The following is a 27329-nucleotide window of genomic DNA, read 5'->3' as shown; positions in this document are numbered from 1 at the left end:
CCGAACCCGGCGGGTGTCATCCGGAGACGAAGGGGGCTACTCGTGAGTCGCGCCTCGTGCCACCCCATGGTCCCACCGACCCCGGCCCCACCTAGCTAGGGGGTAGTACCGTAATCTCGCCCTATCCCTTTCAGGAAATCCCAGATACGGTCGGGCGGGGAGCGCCTTCCCGTTGCAACGCCGCGGATTTCCCCAACCGCAGGGGCAGTACGGTAAAAGCGCCTGTCTCCCTCCCTCCTCACTCACTCTTCCATCTATCCTTTCCCTTCCACGCTCGCAACGCACAGTACTACTACTACTAGACCAGTCCAGTACTCCACCACCGCTGGTAGCGCAAATCAAACGACCAAAGCTGCCAGCGAGAGAGATTGCGGGCGCACACACACAAAAAAAAAAGTAGAAGCGAAAAGGAGGAGGTGGGGAGAGAGGCTTTAGGGAGGAGGAGGAGGAGGAGCGGAAGGAAGCCCCCAAATCGCAAACCCTAGCCTCCCGATCTGCAATGCCGTCGGCGTGAGGGGCGCCCGCAGATGAGGCGGGTCGCGCCGGCGATGATCCTCGCCGCCGGGGCCGGCGGCGGTGACGACGGCGAAGGGGTCCAGGCGTTGGTGGAGAAGGCGCTGCCGAATGGGGATGTCTACCGCGGTGGGTTCGCCGGCGGCGCGCCGCACGGCAAGGGCAAGTACGTGTGGGCCGACGGGTGCATGTACGAGGGGGAGTGGCGCCGTGGGAAGGCGTCCGGTAAGGGGCGTTTCTCGTGGCCGTCCGGTGCAACCTTCGAGGGGGAGTTCCGCGGCGGGCGGATCGAGGGGCAAGGCGTCTTCGTCGGCCCCGACGGCGCCACCTACCGCGGCGCCTGGGCGGCGGACCGCCGGCATGGCGCTGGCGCCAAGAGCTACGCCAACGGCGACTACTACGAGGGGCAGTGGCGCCGCAACATGCAGGACGGCCACGGCCGCTACGTCTGGGCCACCGGCAACCAGTACGTCGGGGAGTGGCGCGGCGGGGTGATTTCCGGCCGCGGCGTGCTGATCTGGGCCAACGGGAGCCGCTACGACGGGGTTTGGGAGAACGGCGTGCCAAGGGGGACGGGAGTGTTCACTTGGCCCGACGGGAGCCGGTACGTCGGTTCCTGGCCGCGCAGCTGTGTGGACCTGCCAGCCATCAGCGGCACCTTCTTCCCGCCGGTTGGCGTGGGGGGCGGGGGTGCAGCGCGGAAGAGGTCCTCCGTTGAGGGGATTGGTGAGAAAGCAGCAGCCGTGCCCCGGATCTGCATCTGGGAGTCGGAGGGCGAAGCGGGAGACATCACCTGCGACATTGTGGACGCGCTCGAGGCGTCCATGCTCTATCGGGAGGCCGCTCCCGTTGCAGGTGGGCCGACTTATATGCGGACACAGCGCAGCACCACCCGGCGAGGAGCCAACGGAGGCCCGTGCTGGTCGTCATCAGCCGCCACCACACCTGAGGGGAAGCGACCTGGGCAGACCATCTCGAAGGGGCATAAGAACTACGAACTCATGCTGCAGCTGCAATTGGGCATCAGGTGATTGCTGCTTATTTAGTTATTGATGTGGTAAATTGTTGGCCATGTGGCGTGGATTTCATTGAGGTTGCCGATTTGTGGATGTTTATGGTGGGCATCTTTCAGGCATTCGGTGGGTAAATCTGCCGCGGTGCCGATCCGGGAGCTGGCACTGACGGATTTTGATCCTAGGGAAAAGTTCTGGACGCGGTTCCCACCTGAGGGGTCGAAAGTCACACCGCCGCATTCCTCCCCGGATTTCCGCTGGAAGGACTACTGCCCCATGGTGTTCAGGTCCTTGCTTGCCATTCCTTTTAATTAATGTACTCTGTGGTTAGTTTTGGTTATTGATGTCTTGGTATATTTTCAGGCATTTGAGGAAGTTGTTTGCTGTTGATCCGGCGGATTACATGCTCGCTATCTGTGGAAATGATGCCCTGAGGGAGCTCTCTTCGCCTGGGAAAAGCGGAAGCTTCTTTTACCTCACCCAAGATGATCGCTTCATGATTAAGACCGTGAAGAAATCAGAAGTCAAGGTAATATTATTGTTCATGCCATTGTTATGAACTGTACCTATTTAAAGTCTATGAAGTTCGGTAGCTGTATTTGGAGGTTCCATTGCTTATGAAATTTGCAGTGTTTGAGTTTCACTCTGAAAATGATATTAAATTAGGAAAACACCTGTTTCTCGTTTATAGTTTCAAGTATTGCAAATATTTGCCATGTTTATTTTTTTGTAATAATATCTTAGTCCTTCTGTTATGATCCAGGTAAAACTAATTGTTCTGCCAAGCGCAACGATTTACAAAAAAACTGTTTGTTAAAATTATCTCATCAACCTTGCTATTTTACCTGTGCAGTTGCTGATTCGGATGTTGCCTAGCTACTACCAACATGTTAGTCAATATGATTACTCACTAATCACAAGGTTCTATGGTGTCCACTGTGTAAAACCTCTTAATGGGCAGAAGGTGGGCAATATTTGCAACTTCCTCCGTGCAAAATGTTTTCATCAGTTACTGATTCTTCACAACTTATTCAGGTCCGCTTCATTGTCATGGGCAATTTATTCTGCTCAGAGTATCAGATTCATCGTCGTTTTGATCTTAAAGGTTCATCCTATGGCCGAACAGCGGACAAATTTGAAGAAGAGATTGATGAGACAACCACTCTTAAGGACTTGGACCTGAACTTTGTATTTCGGTTGCGGCGATCTTGGTATAGAGATCTGCATCAGTAAGTTCAATCCTTCTGATGTTGTGGCATCGAAGTTGCCTAATAAAATAAAATAGTGTCATATTACTAATGTGGACTTATGTGGGTTTTATTCTTCAGGCAACTTCGGAGAGATTGTGAATTTTTGGAGTCTGAAGGGATTATGGATTACAGCTTCTTGGTGGGAGTTCACTTTTGTGATAATGTATCTGCCTCAAAGATGGGCTTGTCTACTTTCACTGCTTCTCCAAGTAAGTTCTGCCTTTTTTTTTTACCTTCAAAAGATTGATCATATAGGCTGACCTAACAGTGATCCTTAACCAGAGCTTTCAATGAAGAGAGAATCATTTCAAGTTGGTGGTGGCATGCCAGAGCTGTGCTTCTCAGATAATGATTTTGATAGGGTACCAGATTGCAGGTATGTTGATGTGCTTAACATATGCCCGTTCTGTTTGCTTGTTGACTTGTCTTCGTTCCAGTAGACATGTTGCCAATAGTTGTTTTCTTAATCAAGGGAAGCCTAATCTAGATTATCTGATTTGAGGTGCATACCCCTTTGCTTCCTACGGTACGAGAATTGGCGTGAGTTATGAGCATTTTGGGTGCATTCCCTGTTAGGATTACTTTTGAACTCGTTCCAGTGAAGTTCTTAAAAAATATCTTTGAAATTAAGTATTTCAAATAAGCCCTGATCCTTGGTATTCTTCAAATTTTTGTGGTGTGGGGAGTAAACTTTGATACAAATGGCCAATGGAAGATGAAGATTTGTTTGCAGACGAGGGACACATTATGTACCTTTCTGCTTAGGATCGGTTTAGATACTTGTTTGCTAAAGATAATATTTGGAAGATTAGAGTTAAGTATCTTGACATCTTAGCAACTTGAAGCAGACAGAGCATCTTCAATAACCTGAAACCCAATTAGTCGGTTCTATTCTGTATATGAATAGCCATCCTTGGGCATAAAAGCAGAGCTTTATTGCCTTGTCACGAGTCCTACACCTGGTTTATGCTCCCACAACTGATGTAAGTTGTACCTGGTCTCAGAGCCATCTTATAAGAAATTGAGCAGTCATCATACTGCAAAACTTCAGTGCCTTCCATTTGGTTTACACATGGATGCGTTTATGGGCTTTGTTGGGACCTAGCTGTTTGCTCAGCTGCATTAGAGATGATTGTTCTTTCCAGTTTTAAAGCAACCAATGCTTCACAACTCAATATCAAGTCCATTCCATTAATTTGTTCTCTAATGTCGTCTGCCAACTTTTTCTTAATTTCAGGAAGCCATTGATTAGACTGGGGGCACACATGCCAGCAAGGGCGGAGCAAGCGTCCAGAAGAAGTGAATTTGACCCATTTCTCCTCGGCGGTGGGGGATTCTTGGCCCCAAACCAGACTGGCGAAGTGTATGATGTGATCCTGTATTTTGGTATAATCGACATTCTCCAGGATTATGACATCACCAAAAGGCTTGAGCATGCCTACAAGTCGTTACAGACGGACCCCAATTCAATATCTGCCGTAGACCCGAAGCTCTATTCGAAGAGGTTTCAAGATTTTATTGGCAGAATTTTTGTGGAAGATGGCTAGAATGGGGTAAAGATGCAACGTGAACTCTATTTGGATTACAGATTACCTGCAAGAATTCGAAGGTGGTTTTGCAAGATATTTCTGCGCCGTAACTGGAGCCCCACGTAATTACCAGCCATCATCTTCTGCAACAGGGATCTGGTAAAAGCAGCACGTCCGCTTGGTCACGTCGTTGAACCTCGTTCAGCAGTGCAGGGAGATTAAGTTGCGAAAGCAATTTGTGGCGAATTTGCTACAAGAATTGGATTGGCTGGATTTTGAAGCACAGCCACGAAGTAGGAGAGTAGGTATCTGTATATTTTGTGATTTGGTGGGGTTCTTCTAGATTCGATGGTAGGACTTTTCTTTTCTTCATTTAGGTAGGATTCCTTTCGCAGGTTTAATTTCCCCCTTTTATATATCTGTTGGATGTAAAGAAGGGGATAGGGGATTTTTGTTTCCAGAAAGAGGGTATTTAAGGCTGCGGCAAGCAGTGAATAATGAGATCAGTACAGATACATTTTGATCCAGAGAATGGATTCAATTCAGCATCTTCATGCCCGTGGGTCCCTGAGCACTGCTTCCTCCCTCTCTTTTGTGTTGTTGGCTTCTTCCTTTGCCAGTATTTATTGGCTCTTGGATAGCTTTTTGCAGGCTGGAGAGAGAAAGTAGGGTAGCTTGCAACTCTCCTTGACCTGTGACCGAGGCTGTGATGTCTCAGTGAGAGAGGAGAGAGAGTATTCGAAGTGGGGTAAAGTGGTTGGGGAGGAGTGCATGAAAAGAAGAGAAAGGAAAGCTCAGCACAGCAGATGGTTAGATTGGAATGGTGATCTTCTCTATCCTTTTCATTCCTATAATGCCCAAACTTGGAATCTCTTTATCGGTATCCACTGCTTATTCCATTCAAAGATTATTGGATCAGCCACACCGATTGTGGATCGCATGGGATCACAGGGAGATCGTTAGTCCTGCTGTATGGGCGTCTCGAGTCATGCACAGGCGCAGCAACTGCTTCGCGGTCCGTACGTAGAGTTTTTATTTATTAAAGTACCGGGAAATGTATGAAGGACAATATATTGTGAACTTTGTGATCTTCTTCACGCAAAGTTGTAGCTGTAATAATCAGGATATTTTGAAACTTATCAATATGATTTTTTTGCCCAAATAAAACCTGTTGGTTTCCATCTATGATTTTTTTAATCCCGGCTTGATCCCGGGAGCCAAAGCCATTTACGTATCTCTCCATGCCTCCTTACTCTTTGGCTTCGCAAACCAAACCTGTTGGTGTGTGCCACTTGGCCGTGAGGATATCAGGGCTTGGCCTGTGGTGCAAGAAACGAAGGTTTGTTCTTCACATGCCGTTGCCACGCTACCAGCATTTCATACTCCATCTGTCCAATAAAAGATGTCTTAGTTTTGATTAAATTTGAAAGCATCTGTGCAGGCATTAGGAATGGAACGTATTTAAACATCTTTCCAGTTACTTCCATCCTCCTTTGCGTGCATTGCAACGTCCAAACACTTTCCCTGTGGTATCCATTTTGTACGCCGTACCAACAATTGTGTCCATATCCTGCTGTTCACATCCATCGTACCTAGGCAGACAAGCCAGGTCAAAGTCCATGTCAGAGCCCAAAGCCTTTCCCGTACGGCCCTACAGACACGTATGCTCATCTCCACTCTTAACATACTCCGTACTACTCCATGCCTCCTCGCTAATGCCATGCCAGCCCACCAAGTCAGCAAAACCCTTTGCACGGCGCTGTTTTACAGGCAGAAGCCTGCAATTTGTTTCTTGTTATCCCCCGGGTTCCTCGTGGACGGTGTCGCCCGATCCCTGGTCAGCAAACAAACGATTCGGTTACATCGGTAGTGTATCTATTTCAAATGCTTGTTTTCTCTAGCCGCGCGAGGTTTGATGCTACACTACATTAATAGTAGTATTATCGATAGTAATGCCGTAGGGTACGTTTTAATATGTTGATTTTCCGCCGGCTCGTATCTGCTGCTGGTGTCTGCAAATGCAAAAGTGAGATCTCTGCAAATCCCAGGCCATACCGGGGGAAATAATATTGTGTTTGCTTTGGTCAGGAGATCGTAGACCCGCACCGCGGTCAGCATGGGAGTAGGTTCTATTACTAGGATTTGGACGCCAGTTTCTGGGATTTGTAGAGGGAGTCGTATAAATCTGTTGAAGCGCTTGTGAGTTGTGACCGGTGGGTGGGTGACCGGTGGAGAGTGCCTTTTGCGACTCCATAGAAAGGAAAGGAGACGGGGAGGGATTCCCTGCGGCGAGCGCGATACGGCCGGTTGTGCCGCCCCGGGGGTCATGGAAACGTGGGCCCATGTGGGGTCGGCGCAGCTTTCGTCCTGGCTGATGACCGCCATCAGCAACATTTTCCTCTCGATCCGGAGTCGGTTCACGGTTTCATTAGCCTGCCAGAAAAGGTTAGGACTATGTTTAGCATTCAGTTAGTTAATCCAGTCAGCTTCTCGCAAAAAAATGAACTTATTCTCAATTCTCATGCCTGGTTCCCGTTACATCGACGATTAATTACAGGCGGTGCACACGAAATACGCATCGGAAGGTAGCAAGCGCGGCGTCCATTACTCCCTCTGTTCCTAAATACTTGTCGTGATTTTAGTGTAAATTTGCATTAAAACGACAAGTCCGAGCAGAAACGGAGGAAGCACTGGACACGTACGGCGGCGTGCGCATTGATCGATCGCATGGATATATGGATGCATGTCCTCCGGCCGGGGCCCGGGCGGCACCAAATGTGTCACGCAGGTCCTGTTCTTCTCTCTTCAATCTTGGTGCACTTTATCCGTGGCACTCTCTCCGGCCATGGCCGCCGATAGCAGCAGTACTACGGAGACGGCGTAAAAACTTGAAAATTGGAGTAGTGATGAGTGATCACGGACGCGCCGCAGATCAAGCGCGCAGCGGTACGTACACGCCGGCCATACCGGCCGTTTAGCGGCCGGCTCAATGAAGCAAGGTGGAAATTGGTTATACACCACGCATGGGTCTGACACACACGCTTGCAGACTTCCTTACGAACTTTAACGTATACACATACTCTTTTCTTTGCGCAGTGACCGTGTCGTGCGCTCATGCATATTATGTATCACCGGAATATGTATGCTTCAAACAGTCCAGTTTTCCACGATGCATGCGTCCATTGCATTGCCGTTGCAGGGATCGAGCATGCATGCAGAAGCTCACGTGAAGCTTTAATAGACATGGGAGGACATGCATGGGCGCGGACGCTCTGGCACTGCTTAGTACGTGCTTCGTGTGATTACTGCAATTGCCAGATCTGTCCATGCACGAGCACGAGCTCCTCGGTTGCGCGTTACACTAGTATGAGTACAATTTATATATGTATACGTATAAATTTAGTATGAATAAATTGTTAAAATTTCAGAGCTCAGCTGTGCTATATGCATGATACGCCGAGCACCACTCAGCACGTACATCGCCCGCATGATTTCGATGCAACAGAAACCCAACATTCATGGGTTGGGTTATTAGGCTCCGTTTGGCATGGATTATCATCATTTTTTTTTCTGTTCGAAACTCGATTTTTCTGTTTCTCTTTTCTTTTGCTTCAGTTTCTGTTTTTTTGAACTCTGTATTTTTCTCCCAAGGTTGACCTCGGTCGTCCTCCTTTGATATATAAAGAGCATGCCGTGATTTTTCGTCAAAAAAAATCCCTTTTTTCACCATTCGTGTTTGGCTAACCAATTTTTTTTTCTATATTTATGTGTATTTTTTCATAACAGATTATAAAATATGTTCAGCGCAGCACAGTTCAGCAACCGCCAAACCGAGCCTTAGTGTTTTTTTTTAAATAAGGTCGGGTTTTTAGTTAGAGTGCAAGAAAACAAGGAGTACGTCATGAGCCTATGAAGTACTCACTCCGTTTCAAAATTCTCGTCTCAAATTGTCCCATATATGAATGTATTTATTTTTAAAAAACGTCTAGATACATGTAATATTTCGACAAGAATTATTAAACGGAGGGAGCGCCGTGTAGCCCGTGCACTCCTCAGCACGTACAGCCCCCGCATTATTTTGATCTTTTTTTTACATGGTTTAGTTAGAGCGAAGAAAAACAAAGAATTAAGATATGCTGTCAGATTATTATATGGAACATCCTTTATTGATTATACCTAGGATGTGCTATCTGAAAATGCAACAATCTAAAATGACACATTACGTACCCAAATTATATTCAGAATCCATGCATCAATGCCGCCTGGGAAGGTGAGTTCCTCTGCCCTGATCATTTCCTGCAGCTGAAATGCAAAGTATGAAACCCAGCAGGTAGCTAGGTCCATCAGCTACGGTAACCACATGATTTGAGCTGATACATCGATCAGAGCATCTTCTTGCCCCTGCAGTAAACATTTCCCTCATACCCACCTGTACGCACTGATTTACAGCCATCTTTCTTCAGAGCCACCCTTGCATCCAGAACCCTGATCAGCTTTGGCGGCATGGGTCAAAGATGCTAGTGGTAGGAGTAACCCGAATGCATTAATAAGAGGCACCCTCCCTAACCTTTGCCCTTTTTGACCACCAAGAATCTTTAACACACTTTACCCTACCTGTTGTGATCCACACCTTGAGCCGTGATGCAGCACCTGATGCTCCAAGCTAAGCCTGCAGCAGCACTGCTCGAGCAAAGGCCATTCAATTCGTTGTGCTGCCCACATGGATGCACATATACTACTTCCAACATGGTGGCAACCTGCATGCATGCTTCTCTATTCCTCCTCCCCCTCCCATGCAATGCATAGGCACACCAGCTTTACCTTTGCAGGCAGCCTCTCTTTGATGATCTTGTGCCTACATGGAGCTCTTTTTGGACTTTGGCCGGAGCCTTTCTTTGTGCCATAAAAACGTAGCGACCTACCCGTTGCATATGCGTACCGTTCTACTACCAAGCTATACTCCAGTAGCTACTCATGGCTACCAGTTGTCCGGTAGTACCATACTACTGTGCAGCTGCTATACGCTAGCTAGCTGGCCAGTGGCACACTGGCACAGCACAGGCCTAGATTAGATGTAGGCAAGGGTCCAAACCCTTCTTCTATGTAGCATCGTAGCTAGCTGTGGGCCTGTGGCATGCAGCCGCGCAAGTTCTTTCCTACACGCGACGTCAGTTTGCCCCTCTCTGCGCAAGCCTGCGCCGTTTCCTGTCAGTCATGTGTCATGGCGATACGGAGCGCGCGGCATCAATATGGATCGATCTATCGCCGCTGATGTGGTTCAGATTGCTGTCGGAATCTGGCCGATGATATATTGCGATCGGTTTTTCCTTTTTTATTTTCAGTTGCGTGCACACTGCACAGTCGAGTGGAACAGATATGTTTCATTTACAAAAAATAGAAGTATTATTACGGGAACAGATGAGATAACGGGCAGGAGGTCCCGATTCCTGGAGTGCAACGAGGACCACCTGTACTGTAGAGTGTAGTAGCTCTCTGACTCTCTCATGCATGCATACAGTGTTCATTCATTCTCCCTTTCCCTTTCTCGTTGCACTTTTATATTTAGTGCAATGCAAGTATGGGGGAGACACTGCCTCATTTGACGAAAGGGACGTATCTTAGGAGCTTTAAAAGAGTGTTGACGACACAAGGCCGTAGGCCCATCCGGGGGTGGGGACACACCAGCCTCCTGGCCTTGCTTAGGCTAGCTGTTTCTGCCGGCCCCCATACTACACACGCCGCTCGCACGCCCATGGCAGGAGCGGTGGTAACCAAGAGGCTTGTCCAGGCAGCAAGCCGCCACAGGGCCGGCCTGACACGAAAGGGCCCTGGTGCAAGATGGCAAAAGGCCCATTTGTCACACAAGACAAATAATACTCCCTCCGATCCAACAAAAGATATTTTAAGTTTGTTAAAATTTAATCAAAGTTGGGACATTTTTTGTTGGATCAGAGGGAGTATAAGCGTTCAGTTTGTTTAAATTCCAATTGTAAAGACGTCTTTGAGTCGCTAGTGCACTAGGTCCCTTATCTGCCTTCCAAGTTTTTTCTAAAAAAATAACAATTTTTTCTTGACAATATTCATACAACATGTGTCGACTAAACCCATACAATTCAGACAAAGTTTGATTCACAGCTCAAGAAACAAAAAAGACAAATGAGATGGTAAATAGTACAAACATGAAATTCCAAACTACATTTTTTTAATATGATACTACCTATGTTTCTAAATATAAGATGTCTTAGTTTTGTCCTAATTCAAATTTGCAAAGTTTATAAAAAAATACCTATCAACATCTCTTTATATTAGTTTTATTAAATATATCATGGTATATATTTTTTCATATCGTATACTTATTTAATATTGTACTTAAGTCATATGATCTGAATCACAATCCGATAGCCAGGCCCGTACCTGAATAATTACTAACTGAAACCTGACGTTTCTGAATTCCGATCTCCACTTTTGTTGGTTGCCTGATTGACCGACAGGTCTAGGCAGTGTCGGCAGTGCAGCGGTTTTTCCATGCCTCTTTACTCCATCTGGCTAAACCGATCCGAACGAGTTTGCAGCTGCTATTAACTCCGTGGTCTGTGGAGCTACAACTACTATATGATAAGATGCTCACTCTGTCTTCCACACAGGAGTGCTTCACAGGTTCAGTCGTTCTGAGGGTCAGAATTGGCATCGGACCAGATGGGCATTGCCTGGGCAAGGCAAAGGCAAACGCCCTTTCACATCGGCAAATACGCTGCCGCGCAACTGTTTCGAGCGTGCCGCGGATATGCATGCCGTGTCAGAGACATATACACACACGATCATCAAATGCGAGCGCCGGCTGCCTTCTCGGAGTTGCCTTGCCGCCCTTGTGTCATCCTTGGTCTCCGTCCTCGAGCCCTGTGCTGTGCATGTGAGCATGTAGATCGCCGAATCGTGCCGGCAGCTGGTCATGGAGGCCCATGGCAGCCTGGAACGGGCAAAGAAGTTTCTTTTTCCATCCTATCAGGATGCCAGGTTCTGATCAGGGATAGGATGTACAGTTGTACACACAGTTAATTTCCACCTCGTAAAGAAAATGGTCATTGCGTGCCACGTCCTCGATCGATGTATTGCAGGATAATATCCGATCGAGATGTTTTAAGGGCAACTCCAGCTGGGGAACCCGTTTGGTCCGTTTGAGTCTTTTTTTTTTCGCCGCAACCCATTTTCGATCCATATTTGCTTCAGGTTTGGGTCGGGCCGAACACCATCTTTTGCAGTGCCCTCGTCCTCTTTTTGCTCATTTTTTCTTCCTATCCCGCATGTTTATGACCAATAAAGCAGACATAATGGATGGCCTCGTTAGGAGCAGTAACAGATCCAAAACGGACAACGAACCATAAGGAGTCCAAAACGGACACAAAATGGGTCTCCCTTCTGGCGTGGCCCTAAGTACCTTCAATTGTCTCCGAGCCGTCTATGGTACTCTCTTTCTTGTTGGCTCTTTTACTGTCAGTAACCGCTCACACTCATTTAGTTCTAACCTAATGGAAAAAACAAGAGCTTGAGTTGGCTGAAGTGCATCAATTTATATGAATTATCCAAGCGAAGAGGGTGAGTATATCCTAAGCACACGTAAATTTGTACCGGTGGTCAATATATCCCAATAGTAAATGACGGTAGTAGCAGTTTGAGAGAAAGAGTCAGAAAAATCAGGGGACGTTTGTTTTGTGGGGGCAAGTTTAAAATAGCATGCTAACGGATTAGTGGCGGCCTCCTTTAGATACTATAGCATGCTATAGTATGCACTACTTCAAATTGCATTTTGCGAAGAAAAAAAGTTAGCTATAGCTAAAAAAAAGGGCTTTCAGCAGCTAAGAACTCATCTATGATTAATAAATGTATAACCATGTACTAAAATAGTTTTCCAACAGTTAGCGAGACCAAATCCCTGACATAAACGCGGACGGGGCATAAATTCATAAACATGGTCAAGATTAAAGGACTAAGCCTAAACATCTACAATCCACGGTGGCAACAAGCCAACAACAAAGCATAAAATAATTTTGCTCCGACAAGTTTCATTTGTGTCCAACAAAAAAAATAACGTGCTACACGCTAGGAAGTTGGCATGGTTTAGCGTCGCTATTTTGTGAGAAATATTCAGGATCCGGAAGGAATATTCCTACAAATGGGACAACTTCAATCGGAGTATCCAATTTTTTTAGTGAAACACACTGCCTTTATTCATTAATTGAAATAGAAATACAAGCATCGGCTTAACTAGCCAAGAAAACCGGCCAGGTGAAGAGAAAGAGTTATCTTAGCTAGACTATGAGCACCGGTATTAGACATCCTGATCTCATGAACAAAAGATACATCTAGAAAATCCTTATTGCGGATGACAACTTCACGCAAGATAATGCTATAACTACATCCGGTGGTAGACCATTGGGTTTTAAAGATAAAAATCCTCGAAAACGAAAGGGAGCAAAGAAAGATTGTCAAGATCATGTTTTGGGATCCATCAGGCACCACAATTTCAGCCGTCGAGGGATGCAGCATCGACCTCCAGAGGAATGACCGGCTGTGTGCAGCGTTGAAGCGACTACGTAGCAACCGGAGGCCCCCTGCGGCGGGTGCGCCGTCCAGCGGCAGAAGAGCATGCTAGCATGGAGCCTCTATGACCGCGGCAAGCTCTTCGGCCGCTATGGCGGATGTCTCCCAGCTCTGTGGTGGTTGTTCAAAAAGAATGAGCAAGAGAACTTCTCGGAAACCCTCCTTGGGGATCGATGATCAGAGCAAGAATTCTAGAATCACCGGTCCGACACGGTCAGCAAGACTAGCGTCCTGAATAGCTTCGTCAATACCCAGAGTTGCACGCCTGCACTGAAAGAAGAGATGAGCAAGATCTTCCGATCCTGACCAGACAGGGGACATTCAGCCGGTACTTTCATATGGTGATTTTTAAGAACCGCACTACAAGGAATAGCGCCCTGTAAAATTTTCCACAAGATCTTTGACGGCACATTCAGCTTCCAGACTACATCCCAAACTGGATGCCACTCTTAGCATGTCATGAAGACTCGTCCATGCCTGTGAACTTTTCAAAGAAGTGAAGACTTGGTTAAGATTTCCGTTCTCTTTTGAGTTCTGTGTTGAATCATTTTTCGTCCGCTCCGCAGACAAGGTCCCGAACTTGGGGAAAACGAAACCAGAATCGCAAGGCAACAAACTTACCGAATCAACCTGTTAGACAGCCAGTTCGATTATTTTTTAATCAAATTCCAAGCAAATGTAAACTCAATCTCGCTGCGAGACTGATAGGCATACACTGATTTTAGGGCAATACCATTATGATGCTTGCTTTAATACTTTTTGGCGCTTCAACGCGTGTTACATATCCAATATACATAAATTGCCTATATAACACCACTCTAAACTTGTGAGAATGAAACCCTCACAAGAAAACATTGAATCAGAGTGACATTTGGCCGAAACACTCTTATTATGTACCACAAAACAATGTACCTTGAAGGGAGCCTTTGCTTGCAGGCCAAAAGGCATTTAATTGCTCTAGTATAATATAAACCTCTAAAAGTATGGAACCAACGGATGCCAAAAGAAGAAAAAAGCAGAGAAGGAGAAGACCTGTAACCTACTTGAACCTAGTCAGTTATCATTAGATCGTTAGGAAGTTGTCCGAAGATGTCAGGGCAGCCGTCCCAGCAGCTATTTTCTCTGGATTCCCAGTATCCACCAACGTAACGGTATGTGTCCGTACCTTTATCCTTAGCAAACCACCGAGGTTTCCACCCACTCTCCTGCATCTTCCGTGCCTGCAGCACAGTTGGTGTAGTGCCATGATTCATGACGAATTAGTCAAGCATGATGAACAACTATTTACGAAATTGCAGCTACTCAATTCCAAATATTGAAGGAAGCAGATTATGGTGGCAAGTTAAGAAATTGTGCTTGTCAAATTTTTCTAAAAAACATTGTCCAGAATTATGCATTATACAACTGCAGTTGTTCGTCAAGTTCCTGCTTATATATACAATACAGTCTTCTGACTGTCTTCTCCAAAATAATTTTCAATGTGACGGACAATAGATATCTTCTTAAATTTTCATGGTTCAGATTCACCTCTAAGGCTCAGTCTACCACTAGTTCGGTTGTATTTTTTTTTTGACCGGGTACTAGTTCGCTTGTAACTGCATTGCCTTACAGAACATGGTAATATACCATGGAGAAAACAGCAGCTGTCCTATCACTGCCAAGTGGATGCTTCTGATTTATGGTAGAGTATCGAACAGAACATTGTGTGAACAAGGGAGCAGCCACAACCAGGACTCAAGAGCCCAGAGATATGTGCACAACTTGGCATAAGCATAATGGTAGAGGGGGTCTCGCATGGGCCAGGACTCCCAACATGATCTCGCATGTGCATATATATGTGATGATTTAGCACTTTGTATATAAGGAAAAAAAATGCATTGCTATAGTCAAGCCCCTCTTAGAAATAATGTTGCACTGTTTCTCACTCGGTCCCCAAAAACCCTTGCTGGCTCCACCACTGCACATAGGCAGGGAAAGTCGAAAGCTTATTTCCTACCCTTTTAAGAATATCGTACTCCCTCCGTCTAACAAAGGATGTCTCAACTTTGATCAAATTTGAATGCATCTACACACTAAGTCATGTCTAGATACATCCAAATTTTGACAAACTTGAGACATCTTTTGTTGGACGGAGGAAGTATGTCGTTCTGTGTTTGCAGCATGTGAATCAGGAATATTGCTAATCTCATTCATAATTTGTAATGTCAGAGGGCCTCTTAAATATCATACGAGTATGTTGTTTTGTGTTTGCAGCATGTGAATCCGGCAGAGCTGGTAATCCCATTCATAACTTGCAGCTGAGTGCTTTGTTGTCATTTCTACACAATTGCTCCTACTCCCTCCGTTCCAAAACACAACTCATATAAATTTGTGCACTTGGACCAAGGCAGCTCTCATTTTTAGTGCCTGACCACTCATATTGGATTAATAATAAATGGATGTGAGTAATTATTGGCCGGGTGCGGGTACCAAAAGAAAAATGAGATGTGTTTTGGAACAAATGAGAAAAATCTATATGAGTTGTGTTTTGGAATGGAGGGAGTAGTAGTTAGTACAGAGGTTCAGTGGACGTTTCTACAATAATTGTCACCTACAATGTTTATTAGGTGGTAGTCAACTACTCGTTGGTGACTTATGGGACGAAGCCGTACAACCTCCAACTTTGCTGGTGCCATGATCGCACACTGGCGGCTAAAGGTTGCATTGGAGTCTAATCTCCTGTTGATATGGTGCCTGCCAGACTGAATTATAATTGTAGCTCTCTTTATATATATAGGGCTTGGATTAAAAATCTTAAGGATAAGACGTGTGGGACTACCCGGACTAGCAACATGGAAATAAACTCAAAAGTAATCAAACTATTTTGGAAAAAAAGTATCTCGGTTTCCTTGGCACCGAGCATAACAGCAGTCCCACATGACAATTATAATTGTTGTTTTGCCTGTAATAGCAGTTGGATTGAAAGATTTAGTCACTGGCACAAGCATGTCCATGTATATCCAATAGCCACACAAACCTTGTACTCATATTTTGTTCAATGATGAATTGTAGAATAACTACATAAGTTGATATGAAGTAATGAATCAGGATATATGAGAGAATCAAGAGCGTCAATCATAGATTCGGTGAATGCAGAATTAAGCAAATCAGCCAATCTAAAAGTTTGTTATGCCTATAGTCAAATCGATTGTGACTAAAGTATAAGCAATGCATGCCTTACTAGAATAAAGAATTGAAGGGGTTAATTCATAAGACTAACCTGCCGTTGTCTCTGCTCGAGCCTCAACTTCTCAGCATTTGCTCTTTCATATTCACCATTCTCTAGACACCTCTGGTCCGGTCGCAATCTTGAGTCAGTTGGTGGCAGCTTTTCCTGCTTGGTAGGTTGGGCAAATTCCACAGTCAATCACTGATTTGAGTATGCCTATGTACCAATCAGTATGATGCTAACGTGAAGCTTGCTATGAAGCTAATACCCATACCTTCAATCCAGCAGTAAGCTCATTTAATGTGATTGCAAAGCTAGTGAAATTGTATCGAGTGGGAAACTTAGGTGGTTTGCTCCTTTTCCACAACAAGTGGGCCTCTGAGAAATTTTCAGACCCCTTGCCTTTTCCAAAGCAATCACCCATTACATAGTGCATGCTTTCATCCCACTTCCCAAAGAGTGTGGCAACAGTTCGGCCACTTCGGTCCTGAATAACCCCTTGGACCTGCAAATACATTAGTTCAGCTATGCTAGGATGAAGAAAGACATTCAAGAGCATATAACTGATCTTCCTAAAAGGATGAATAAGAATTTTGTTCCAAATTATTGATTAAGTTCTTTCGTAAACAAACTGAAGGGTTGTCAAATGGGAAACGTTCACACTATCCATTCTACACCTAAAGGATGAGCGTGCAATGTCTCGTCCGAATACATATATTGTTCAACTCAAACAGCTAGTTCTTTTACCAAAAAACTGAAGGTGAGGCCCCAACAATACAATGTACTCCCTCCGATCCATATTAATTGCCGAAATATTGCATGTATCTAGACGCTTTTTAGTAGATACATCCATATTTGGGCAAATTTGAGACAAATTAATATGGATCGGAGGGAGTATTTTTTCAGAGGAGATATGTACAAGAAAGAGGGGCGTGTAGTGTACAACAAGCATAGTGTAGGAGATTTGGAGAAAAGTTGCAATCCAGTTCCTGAGACTTGTCTTAGGCTCATCCTCAAGTCTAAAAGACAACAGGTTAAGCTTTCTCTTAAAGAGATGATTCTATGACTATGCTAGGAGTAATAATGATATTTGAGTTTCCTAGCTCCAAAATGTGCTAGGTAGAACCAAATAAGCAATGACGATCTCCATGAAGAAAGGTTTGTCAAAACAGGATCCAGCTCATCTTAGTATTAAATAGAGCGATCAGTGGTAGGGATCCACTGGAAGTTGAGAATATGCCAACAGTTACAGCTGAAAGGGCATTCTAAGAAGAAATAGCTTCTGGTTTCGAGTGGACAAGTCTTGACGCAACTAATTGCGTCCTCAAGGCTGAGAAAAATAGTTGGCCGGTTCCCTATAAATTAACCCCTTAATTGGTTGTTTTTTAATGCTCTCCTAATCTAATAATTCACCTACTAATTGTCCTTGGCATCGTCCATTCCTGTTTTAAATCATTTTTCCCAATTCTGCTCAGAGGCCTGTACACACAGCTTGTCCAAGGCTCTACAGTGTCCTTCACACAATCACGCCTCCCAGGCTCCACAAAAGATAATAGCAGCAGTTTTGCAGCATCACTCCTTCCTTTAAAGGGTGTTTTGTTAGTAATTTAAATCCGATACTCAGATCGAACTTGAAATCCTCACTAATAAATAGTGCCAATCTGATGGGATCCAATAACTTGGTATTTTCTTTGTTGAGGAAATCTATTTTTACAGCAAACTGGACAGTTAATTCTTGAATTACTAATGAAAGCGAGAGAAAGGATATGATTGTTCTTAGATTTCTTTCTGTTGTAAAAGCTTTGTTGCACATACTGGTTCGAGAGAGTAAAGTGAAAATATGTCACCCAGTGAAACTAAATTTTATTTTGGCTCATTTCAAGTTAGATTCTAAAATGCCCTGTGTTTACCAAACTTTGACAAACATCGCACTAAAAGCTCACTGTTTTCCGAAGGAAAACCAAAACCATATAAACTGTTTAAAGGAAGGCCTTGCTAAAGGCACAGACACAGTACTTGCATTAACTAGCATAGAAGGACAAGCGTATCTTACTGACAAACAAACTGCAAAGATGAAAATAAAAGGAGAACTCAGAAAGAACAAGCAGATAAATACATCTAGTATACAAGCAGTTTATTAAATACCTGATGAGGGTTGCGATCAATAATTGACTGCTCCTTGAACTTCAACTTACATGAATATTCACGGTTACCTTGAATACGCATAGTACCATAGTGGTCACAATACAGTTTGCCCAGTATAAGATTGTAAATGGAAGTGGTCACCTGTGATAGCATATTTTCAGTTAATAATTCATAGGTTTGAGCATATCTTGGTAACTATGTAATAATACCTTGCTCCACTGGAAAACTTCGCCATCATCAAACTCCAATGTTAACATCCCAACGGGATCAAGTTGAATGGAGCGACCCCAGAACTTGCTCTTTAGGTTGCTATCTGCCCAAAACCTCCAGCCAGTTCCCTCACAATGGCATGCAACAACCATAGGATGATGACTGACCTGGCAAACAGTATTGCATATTTTTTATGAACCAATAAACGGGACCAAATAGAACTAAACTTGAAGAAAAACTGCAGTAGCCTACAGTATCTGCAAATCTAATAAAAAAGGCTATTTGATGACCCAATAGCTATTTAACAGCTAATCAGAAGCAATAAGTAGATAGAACACTGGAGCAGTATTCCAGTAAACTGTTCTAAAGAAACAGCATTGGAGCGGTGTCTCAATGGAAACTTTGAGTTACATTTGCATTACATACTCCAACAAACCTTACTATTACATGAACAAGTTAATAACAGATAGAAATATAATAAGTTCATGGGAAACTTAAAGGGGTTAAGCTACACCATGACTAGCAAACTTTATGAAAATAATGGTGAAAATAAATAGTAAACTATGCTAACCTAGCAGCAAGAACTCATTCCTCGTATTACTGAATTTCTAAAGGTTCATAAGTAAACCTTCTCTGAGAAAAAACGGAGGCCTTTATCTGGATAATCTGCTTCATAGGTCTCCCCAAGAAGGGGGTTGAAGGGCTTACAGCTTCTTCCATCCGTAGAGGCATAACCAGAAACAGCAAATGCTGCTACACTTAGAATCCTCATAAGACTATTGCCCTGAGTATTCAAGATGAGCAATGTAAGATACTAAGATGCATAATGTGGTTAATATAATGATAGGAATATGCAAATAAAGATGTTTAATCACAGGCTGGTTGTGGTCCCTACTCATAGATAATATGCAGTTATGCACATAGAAGATTCTAGTGTCTTTGCAAAAGACATACAATCGTGGAGGCAAGGCTTAAAACGATAAGGCCAAACAGTGTTCCAGCTTACGGTTTAGGATGTGTTGGAATGGACTTACAGCAAAATGGAAGAATTTCAATGACAATGTAAGATGTAAAAACAAGATAGGAAATGGCATCTGATACAATTGTAAGCTGGATATTTAGACAATCAAGCCCATTTAGAACTAAGTTGTTGCCATGCTTTCCTCGAAAAGGAGCTATCAGATTAAGTACATTGCTATGCTCTAGTCTATGATACATGCTAAAACTACAAGACAGTAGGAGATATGGGTTGCAAGCTGGAGATGACACAGTGCAAAATCTAAAACCAACATCTAAGCTACTTGAAATTTATTACGGAAAAAATGCACAGAATGTTCCTGTGACCATGTTGAAAACAGAGAGAGTAAGAAGAAATACCCTTTTTCCCCATTCATATGCGCGATCAATAAGATAGGAATACTCAAGATCCTCAAAACATTTTTGCAATGATGAAAGAGGTTCGTTGAAGTAAACAGGCAGGCAAACTTTGGTGAGATCCTTTCCTATGTTGTCCTTGATCATTGACCACAAGCTCACACCCTTCTCTTTCTCAACTGGATCTGGCAGCTTCTTACGCCTTCTTACATATGGATAATTAATTCCAACAGACTTCATAGAAGGATCAATTCCATCCATCGGATAATCATCCTCATTATCCGAACCGGCTTCAGATCTTTGGAAATCAGATCCACTGCTTTTAAAAGAGCTAGAAGAAAGAAAATCGGTTGTATCAAAATAAATGTTCTCTTCATCATCGGTCTCTTCTTCAGCAGGATCTTGTGGTTCATTATAATCATCAGATTCACTAGCACTTCCTTCTGAGAAAGAGCAAGAGTTATTTAATTTATCCACTGAAGTACATCAAATATTAAATCAACATTCAAGACCTCAAGGAAATTGGTATCCAAAAAAAGAAAATGAAGAAACCATGAACAAAAAGGATGAGTGGAAAAAGATCTATGAATTTGCAAGTTTGCTTCACATAATTTTTTTTGGATTTGCAAACATTTATAGGAGGGTGGTCATTTTATTTCAATCTGATCAGAGGTGACCATAATAATGCATTTAAACACTTCTCAGGGAGGAGGTTGACCCAAAAGATAATGGAACCCAGGAAATAGACCACATGCATGAATAGCTTATTATCCATTCTGGATTCAAAACATCCCCTTGAATCCCATGTCTATCTGCTAGTATATTGCAAGTTTGCAACTGCCAATGCATGGCAATAGTTTGATTACTCAGTCAGATCCAAACCACCGCAAAAGCGTTTGCAATTCCAGAGTAAGTCTTTTAGATGGTGTATGTCAACTTCGGAGCAGAATTTACCAAGTCCCAGTGTTTTTTACCGGCATATCTTGAAAATTTCAATTTGTAAAAGCATGGACAAATCATAATGGTGAACATCTTTTACCCACAAATTAGCTGCCCGAAAGGTACAAGCGTACGCATAGCAATAAAATGTGTAGCAGTAAGATTTGCACTAATTGTCAATGTGCCATACCACTATACTTCTCGTTCTTTGGTCTAGAAGCAGATCCATACTCTTTTGACTGTCTTTGGCTCTCATCGACAAGGGTATTCTCCAAATCAACCTTTTCTGTCTACATCAAGGCACCAAAACGACACTTTGTCAGATGAGGAGATCAATAACATAAATTTGAGTTGATCTAAAGTTGCTTATAAACATCAGAATGCATCTTACAATCAGTGCAATTGGAAGAGCGCCAACGGAAGGAAAACTTACACCATCTGATTGCCAAATGGCACAAGATTAAATGAACACAAAAGGAAGAAAAAAAAAAGTAGAAATCCAGAGTGAGCTATACTCTCTTCATTCTGCAACAACAATGATATGTTTCTTTGCCTGACATGCCTCCTACTCATGTCCGATTTAGGAGGTTATCTCATGTGCATATTATCTGACATAAGATTTTTCACATGGACTTTGAGTGTAATTCTGGAAGGGTCCAGTGAGTGCAGGACTGCAGGGTTGTACATGTAAGCAGCACAGCACAGCAAACCACAGCAACAAGAAATCTAGAGAACTTCAACACAGATATAAGTAGAATTGCACAGAATTAATCCAAGTTCTAGATATCCAGAAAAATTCAATAGGCATTATTGGTTTGGATATCTTTGCACATACTATCATCCATTTTGACATCACGTTGCATATAGCCACAGGTTTCGACTTCAACCCAACCAGACAAGACCCGATTATCTGTGCCCAATCATCCATAGCCATTATCTCTTCTCTTGCAAGTTCACAGCGCACGATAAAGAAGGGTTCTAGAAGAAATGGCAACAAGATGCCGCGCACTGGTGCAAAGTGCTAAATCCCAGTGGTTTGCGCAGTTAGGATTGAATTGGGTGGCAGAAAGCAGAGTTAGGGTTTAGTATTAATATAGTTCACCAGTACTTGACAAAAAGAATTGAACATAGCATCTAACAGAAAATAAATTTATTCAAATATTCACTGAATTCCACTCGAATGCGCCAGCAATTCTATTCGAGACTCTTCAGAAATAAAGCAATTCTATTCGAGTATCTTTGGTTCTCAGGATTCCTCCCCTGGTATCTATAAGTTTCTTGAGAGTTTCAAAACATTTACATATAGTTTCCACTTCCATGGAGTTAACACTCAACTTAGGTTTCTGTACCCATTAAACAACCGTGGTATTTAGTTTGGATAGCACATTCAATTACTTGGGGGTCAAGTACGATATGACAAAGTCAATAAAACAACGGTGTCAGGTAGTTAAAAGAAACGAAGAACTTACAGCACAACCTATAGAGTGTCACTCGTATTCAAATCTTCGAAGTACATTTAGATTAATGTCAGTCGGTGTAAGCAACAAAAGGCAAAAATCTTTTGTACGTCAATGTACATCAGTAGATATGTACTTGTTTCTTCAATTAATTCAACCATGTATAGCAAAATGTTCCACTTCATGCACGATCAGACTACATTCGAAGCTGAGTTTGATTAATGTGAGTACCTCTAGATGGCGGAGGGTGTCAAGGAGGAACGCCTGCTTCTGCTTGAGAAGCACAAGCTGCTTGTGTAGTGCCTCGAACTCGGCGCGCACGATCCTCTCGCTGTCAGCAATGGCCGTCTCGCTGACCCCTTCCTGCTGCAGCCGCTGCCTTAGGCGCTCTGTTGAGACCGCCACGGCCGCCGCGGTGTCACCTGGCCCCACCATCTCGCTTGTGGACATCCTCGGGAACATCTCTTTAGTGGCCCGCAGCGCCTCCAGCCACGCCGCCCTGTCCTCCCTTGTCTCCGCCCGCAGGTGCAGCCTCTTCGTCCCCGAGAAGATCGAGAACCTCTTGTCGTCTGATCTGCTTTCTCTCACGGTCGACACCTGCAGACACAAGCAATCCATTTCATCGTCAGAAACAGACCAAACGGATCTGCGGATCACGGAAGCGAATCGAACGGATGACCTTGAGGTGGATTTCTCCGAGGGGCTTGCGTGGTGGGTGGTGGCCGTTGGAGTGGGAGGACGAGGAGGAAGTTGAGGGGCGGGAGAGGCGGCGGAGGGAGTCCTCGCCGATGACCTTGGCGCCCCGCTCGGTATCGCGGGAGAGGACGATGCGGTCGGGCCCGTGGATCTTATAGTAGGAGAGCACGCCGTCGTGGAGCGCGAACCACCGTGGCCGCCACCCGCGACCGTAGTTGACCCACTTGTAGAGGACCCCGGAGATGCCGCCGCCGACGATCTCGTTCAGCTTCACCCCCTCCGGCGGCGAGGAGGAGCCGCCTCCGCCAACGCCCGGCACGCGCGCCCGCCGCTCGCCACCAGACGAGGTGCTGCGCGTGGAAGGGGGCGGCATGGGCGGTGGCGGCGGCGGCGACGGCGGCACCACGGCGGGGAGCCCCGCCGCCGCGGAGGACGCGGCCGCCGCCGCAGCGGCGGAGGAGTTAGCGACTGAGGCGGCGGGGGAGACGGACACAGGGGCTGGCACGCAGCAGAATGGGTGCATGGAGCTGTCCGGATCGGGCGCGGCGGTGACGCGTGCGCTCGCCGCGCTGGCCGGCGAGGAGGAGGCCGGGGAAGCGGATATGTTAGGTTTAATTTTGTTCCTTAATTTCGGCGCTCGGAACGGGCGCATTTTATTAGGAAAGGAGGGGCAGAGGTGGGTGAAGGGGTTTAAATGCCGGGGAGTCGGGAAGGAGTGGGGTAAACGGCTGCTTCGACGACGGTTGGTTACTTCTTCTTTTTGCTCGTCACGACTCGTCGGGGACTTGAGTACTTGACGGAGAGCCGTGATCCCGTGAGTGACTTGCGATCGCGAGTCCGTCGACGACGGGTCGAGTATGCCGGAGCCAGAGATACGTGGCAACTGCCCGAGCTGGCATCGTTTTCCTTTTTTTGGCTTTGAGTGTGATTTTGGTCTCTGTCGATCAAACTCCGCATAATATTCTTTTGTTCGTGATATTCACTTCGTCATGCTTTCCCGTTTATGATGTTAGGGCAGAAGCCAATGATCTTTTGATTTCTGGTACAGAATTTCAGAGATAATATCCACTAATGACGTTTGACATCAATCACGGGACGATAAGTCGATAATAACTACTCCATCCTTTTCACTTACAAGGAAACGAAAGCATTTCAAAATTTTACTTTGACCAATAATTACACTAATGATTCGAGAGTTACATGCTATAAATATTATATCATTTTATTTGTATTTCAAAAATGTTTCCAACTGTATAAATTAATCATTTATCAAAATCCGATCTCGAAATATGTGGGCACCATTCTTTGTGAAAAGCAGGTAATAATAATCTATAAAGTTGATTCTCACTAAGTGCAATTAATGTTTGCAAGCTTTACTGCAAGGTGTCCACATCATGCACATCATGGGTATTCAAAGTCTCCACATCACCGTCCACATCATGTGTTGTGGTACTCTACGAATCAATTTTGGTAGTCCATTCGAATTTAATATTTTGAATCCTAGGATTTTTCATCTTCACGTTGCATATAAATATTTCACCAACACACATATTTTCATGATATGTACGTCATTTTTTCTAAAATCTGCAAATATTTAGGTTGACGAAGTTTCACTTTTCGATTTCTTCGAAATTGTTAATGTTCATGCACATCAAAATTACACTTATTGTTTTGTTGCACATGTGTTATGAATGATGAAATCCTTTTGTCCCAGAATATTCACATTTCTTTTACATTAAATCATATTATCATCATTTGTTTCTAAAATCATATCTAGACGTTCATATATAATTTTCTGCGACAACGCGCGGGGAATCACCTAGTTTCACCTACAGAGGAGTACTCTTTAAGAATGTTACAACATAAGCCTAAGATCGAAATTTGCATAAAAGTAGGGAACAAATAGTTTGATATAACCATGTGAACCTACACAATTGATTGATGTGGATCCAATGCATAATTTACAGCACAAATATGCACAGATAGTTCTGAACTTCTAATCGCGATTCTTTTTTAGGGGATTCTAATCGCGAATTAAGCAGCTCCTGCATGGCAGGCTGCATACTGGGCCTACTGGCTCGATGGATGGGTGGGCGGGACGAGACTCACGGTAATATGCTGCGGCTGCCATACTGCGGCGCGCAGAACGGCTGCTTGGGGAAAGGCCAAGCCCGCTGTAGCTCTTTGTGTCACGTACTCACGTGTTTTTTGTGCCAAGGTGCCCGTGTCGCCACGCACGCCGGAGAGACCCGCCGTACTCGCCCACGTCTGGGCGCGGCCGGGCGTTAACCCACGCACGTTGTGGGCACTCCAAAATTGACACCCGCCAGTTGCACGTTGTACACTGCATGTGAACGCCGTTCTGTCCTGACGCCGTGTTTCAGAAAAAAACAAACACAAATGTTTTTCCTCTGGTTGCACAGTCGTGTCCCGGCGTTGTGGCTAGGAGCTCCGTCAGCCGTGCGACGCAAATACGGATGTTGCCCCAGGTGTCCTGCTTGGAGAGGCGTCACAACCCAGCGAAGTACGCCCTCCGTCTCTTTTCTGTCATCGCAATCGCAGTCACAAACCAGGCCAACGCCGCCGCCGCAGCAGCTGGAGAAAGATACAGATTAACAGAAGGCGGATAGATCGAGATCGAGGAGAACCGGATGAATATCTACGCGGGAGCCATCACGCCAACGTCCGAGGGTAGTATGCATGTTTTACTCCTTTTTTTAGAGTATGCATGTTTTACTCAAACATACTTCAGGTTTCTTCTTGCGTTGGACCGCGTCATATCTCATTTACGTTCGGCTAGCCTTTTCCTGAGATTAACATTTCGATTTCTATATCGAAGACGGACCGACAATTTGGCCTAATTTATTACTAGTCGCGTAGCATATGCAAGTTTTCTTAAAAGCATACATCCAAACATGAGACATACATTTAAACTTCAAAACCATTATTAATCATTATACTATTAGTACTCTATCTGCTTCAAAATAGTTGTATATATGTATATGTTTTTCCTAAGTCAAATTTATCTAAGTTTAACTAACTTTATAGAAAATATACCTTTTAAAAATTGTGTCTTTAAGTCACTAATATCCTACGTCTAGAAAATTACAAGATCAAAGTAGATCAAACAAACGGAAAATATGAACAAGTAAAAGATGAAAAGGTAGATAGCATTTTTTTTGGAAAATACATAAATCATTTCTTCTACTACTTCAATACATTTTAATTTGATCTATTTTCTGATATTACGAGCTTCAAAATTCCGAGACATTATGGTACCTTCAACATTTTTTTGAAGCTTTATTTGTTTATTTTGTTTGGATGTTTTCATTTATTTTTATCCGTGGTCAAGCTGCCAATATTTCTTAGAGGTAGATACCATGTTTTTCTATTGTGAAATAATTTTTAATAAGAATCGGAGTGTTCTACTCTATCTGTTTACAAGATGTTCTAGTTTTGTCCTAAATCAAATCTCTTAGAATTTGACCAAGTTTGAGAACAATCTACCAACGTCTAGAACTGCAAATTAGTTTTTATTATAAATCATCATAGTGTGCATCATCATATTATACTTTTTAGTTATTGCATAGTACATTGCTATACTTTTACATAATCTTTGTCAAATCTTTTTTTTAAATGACTTACAATAAAAGGTACAGTAGAACATCTTATAATTTTAGAGTACAAAGGGTTAGTACATGATAATTCAACACCGGAAATTGAAAAGTACCGGACTCCCCAACCCACGAAAATGACTCCTGGACGGAACAAAATGGTCCTTTTTGGTTTTTAATTCCAACTCCACATAGCCATCTTCTTCACGTTTTTTCTCTCGCTTTTGCTATCTTCTCAGGTACTGTACTCATACAGTATACCGTAACCATATCAAATTGTGGCTACCGGCTCGCCGCCGATACACGAACATGCATGTACTCTGACCGACGCTTTATTGGAACGCCCGTAACTACCCGCGGGCATTGTGGATTCCTCCGGGCCGTTCCGCTTCCGCCCGAGTTAGGGAAGGGGAATCGCGTCCCAATTCCACGGCACGGAAGGCGGGAGGCGTTTCCGTCAAAATCAGGAGCCGCTTCGATCGGTCCAGCAGAACCGGACGTCAAAATCCCCTGCGACGGACGGACCACCCGTCGTAGTCCTCATCTCCGCGCGCGCCAAACCAAAGCCACGATGGCATCAGGTGCCCGTCGGTCCAATCCCCACCGGTAGTACTATTATCTCGCTTTTGCTGCTGCCAAAGTGCCAATTGTGGAGTCTGGAGTCTCCCATCCGGCCGTCCCCGCTGCTGCCAATTGGAGGCTTTAAGCGAGATGGTGGTTCCGGGTATTGTTAAATTGATTGAATGTTAGTATGGGGTGCCCTCGGCCGAAACTTTTCGGATG

General features: G+C 44.3%; 2 protein-coding genes across 5 annotated transcripts; one reads left to right on the top strand and one right to left on the bottom strand.

Annotated features, from left to right (window-relative positions):
• The first annotated feature begins 264 nt into the window (after positions 1-264).
• LOC100837336 (phosphatidylinositol 4-phosphate 5-kinase 1) lies at positions 265-4859 on the top strand. The gene is made up of 8 exons (XM_003560673.4): positions 265-1540; positions 1646-1813; positions 1890-2055; positions 2380-2490; positions 2562-2755; positions 2855-2985; positions 3059-3152; positions 4014-4859. Exons 1-8 carry the CDS (start codon positions 528-530, stop codon positions 4321-4323), a joined length of 2187 nt encoding a protein of 728 aa, XP_003560721.1. The 5' UTR covers positions 265-527; the 3' UTR covers positions 4324-4859.
• An 8760-nt stretch (positions 4860-13619) lies between these two features.
• On the bottom strand, positions 13620-23589 carry LOC100835988 (oxysterol-binding protein-related protein 1C). Of its 4 annotated transcripts, none has more exons than XM_024457027.1 (10): positions 22916-23589; positions 22468-22833; positions 20970-21069; positions 19844-20280; positions 19095-19250; positions 18466-18633; positions 18257-18397; positions 16386-16616; positions 16163-16279; positions 13620-14123 (listed from the first exon to the last, which is right to left on the bottom strand). In XM_024457027.1, the coding sequence occupies exons 1-10, from the start codon at positions 23582-23584 to the stop codon at positions 13953-13955; spliced, it is 2556 nt and encodes an 851-aa protein (XP_024312795.1). In that variant the 5' UTR covers positions 23585-23589; the 3' UTR covers positions 13620-13952. The 4 variants fall into 4 exon arrangements, with proteins under 4 accessions (XP_024312795.1, XP_024312794.1, XP_010230954.1 ...); XM_024457026.1 differs by having other exon boundaries at positions 19844-20283; positions 22916-23588; XM_010232652.3 differs by having other exon boundaries at positions 16163-16276; positions 22916-23587.
• Between the last annotated feature and the right edge of the window lie 3740 nt (positions 23590-27329).

The sequence above is a fragment of the Brachypodium distachyon genome, chromosome 1, assembly GCF_000005505.3.
Source record: "Brachypodium distachyon strain Bd21 chromosome 1, Brachypodium_distachyon_v3.0, whole genome shotgun sequence".
Classification (NCBI taxonomy): domain Eukaryota; kingdom Viridiplantae; phylum Streptophyta; class Magnoliopsida; order Poales; family Poaceae; genus Brachypodium; species Brachypodium distachyon.
Note: the sequence above shows the minus strand (reverse complement) of the source record. Positions and strands in the feature narration are given on the sequence as shown.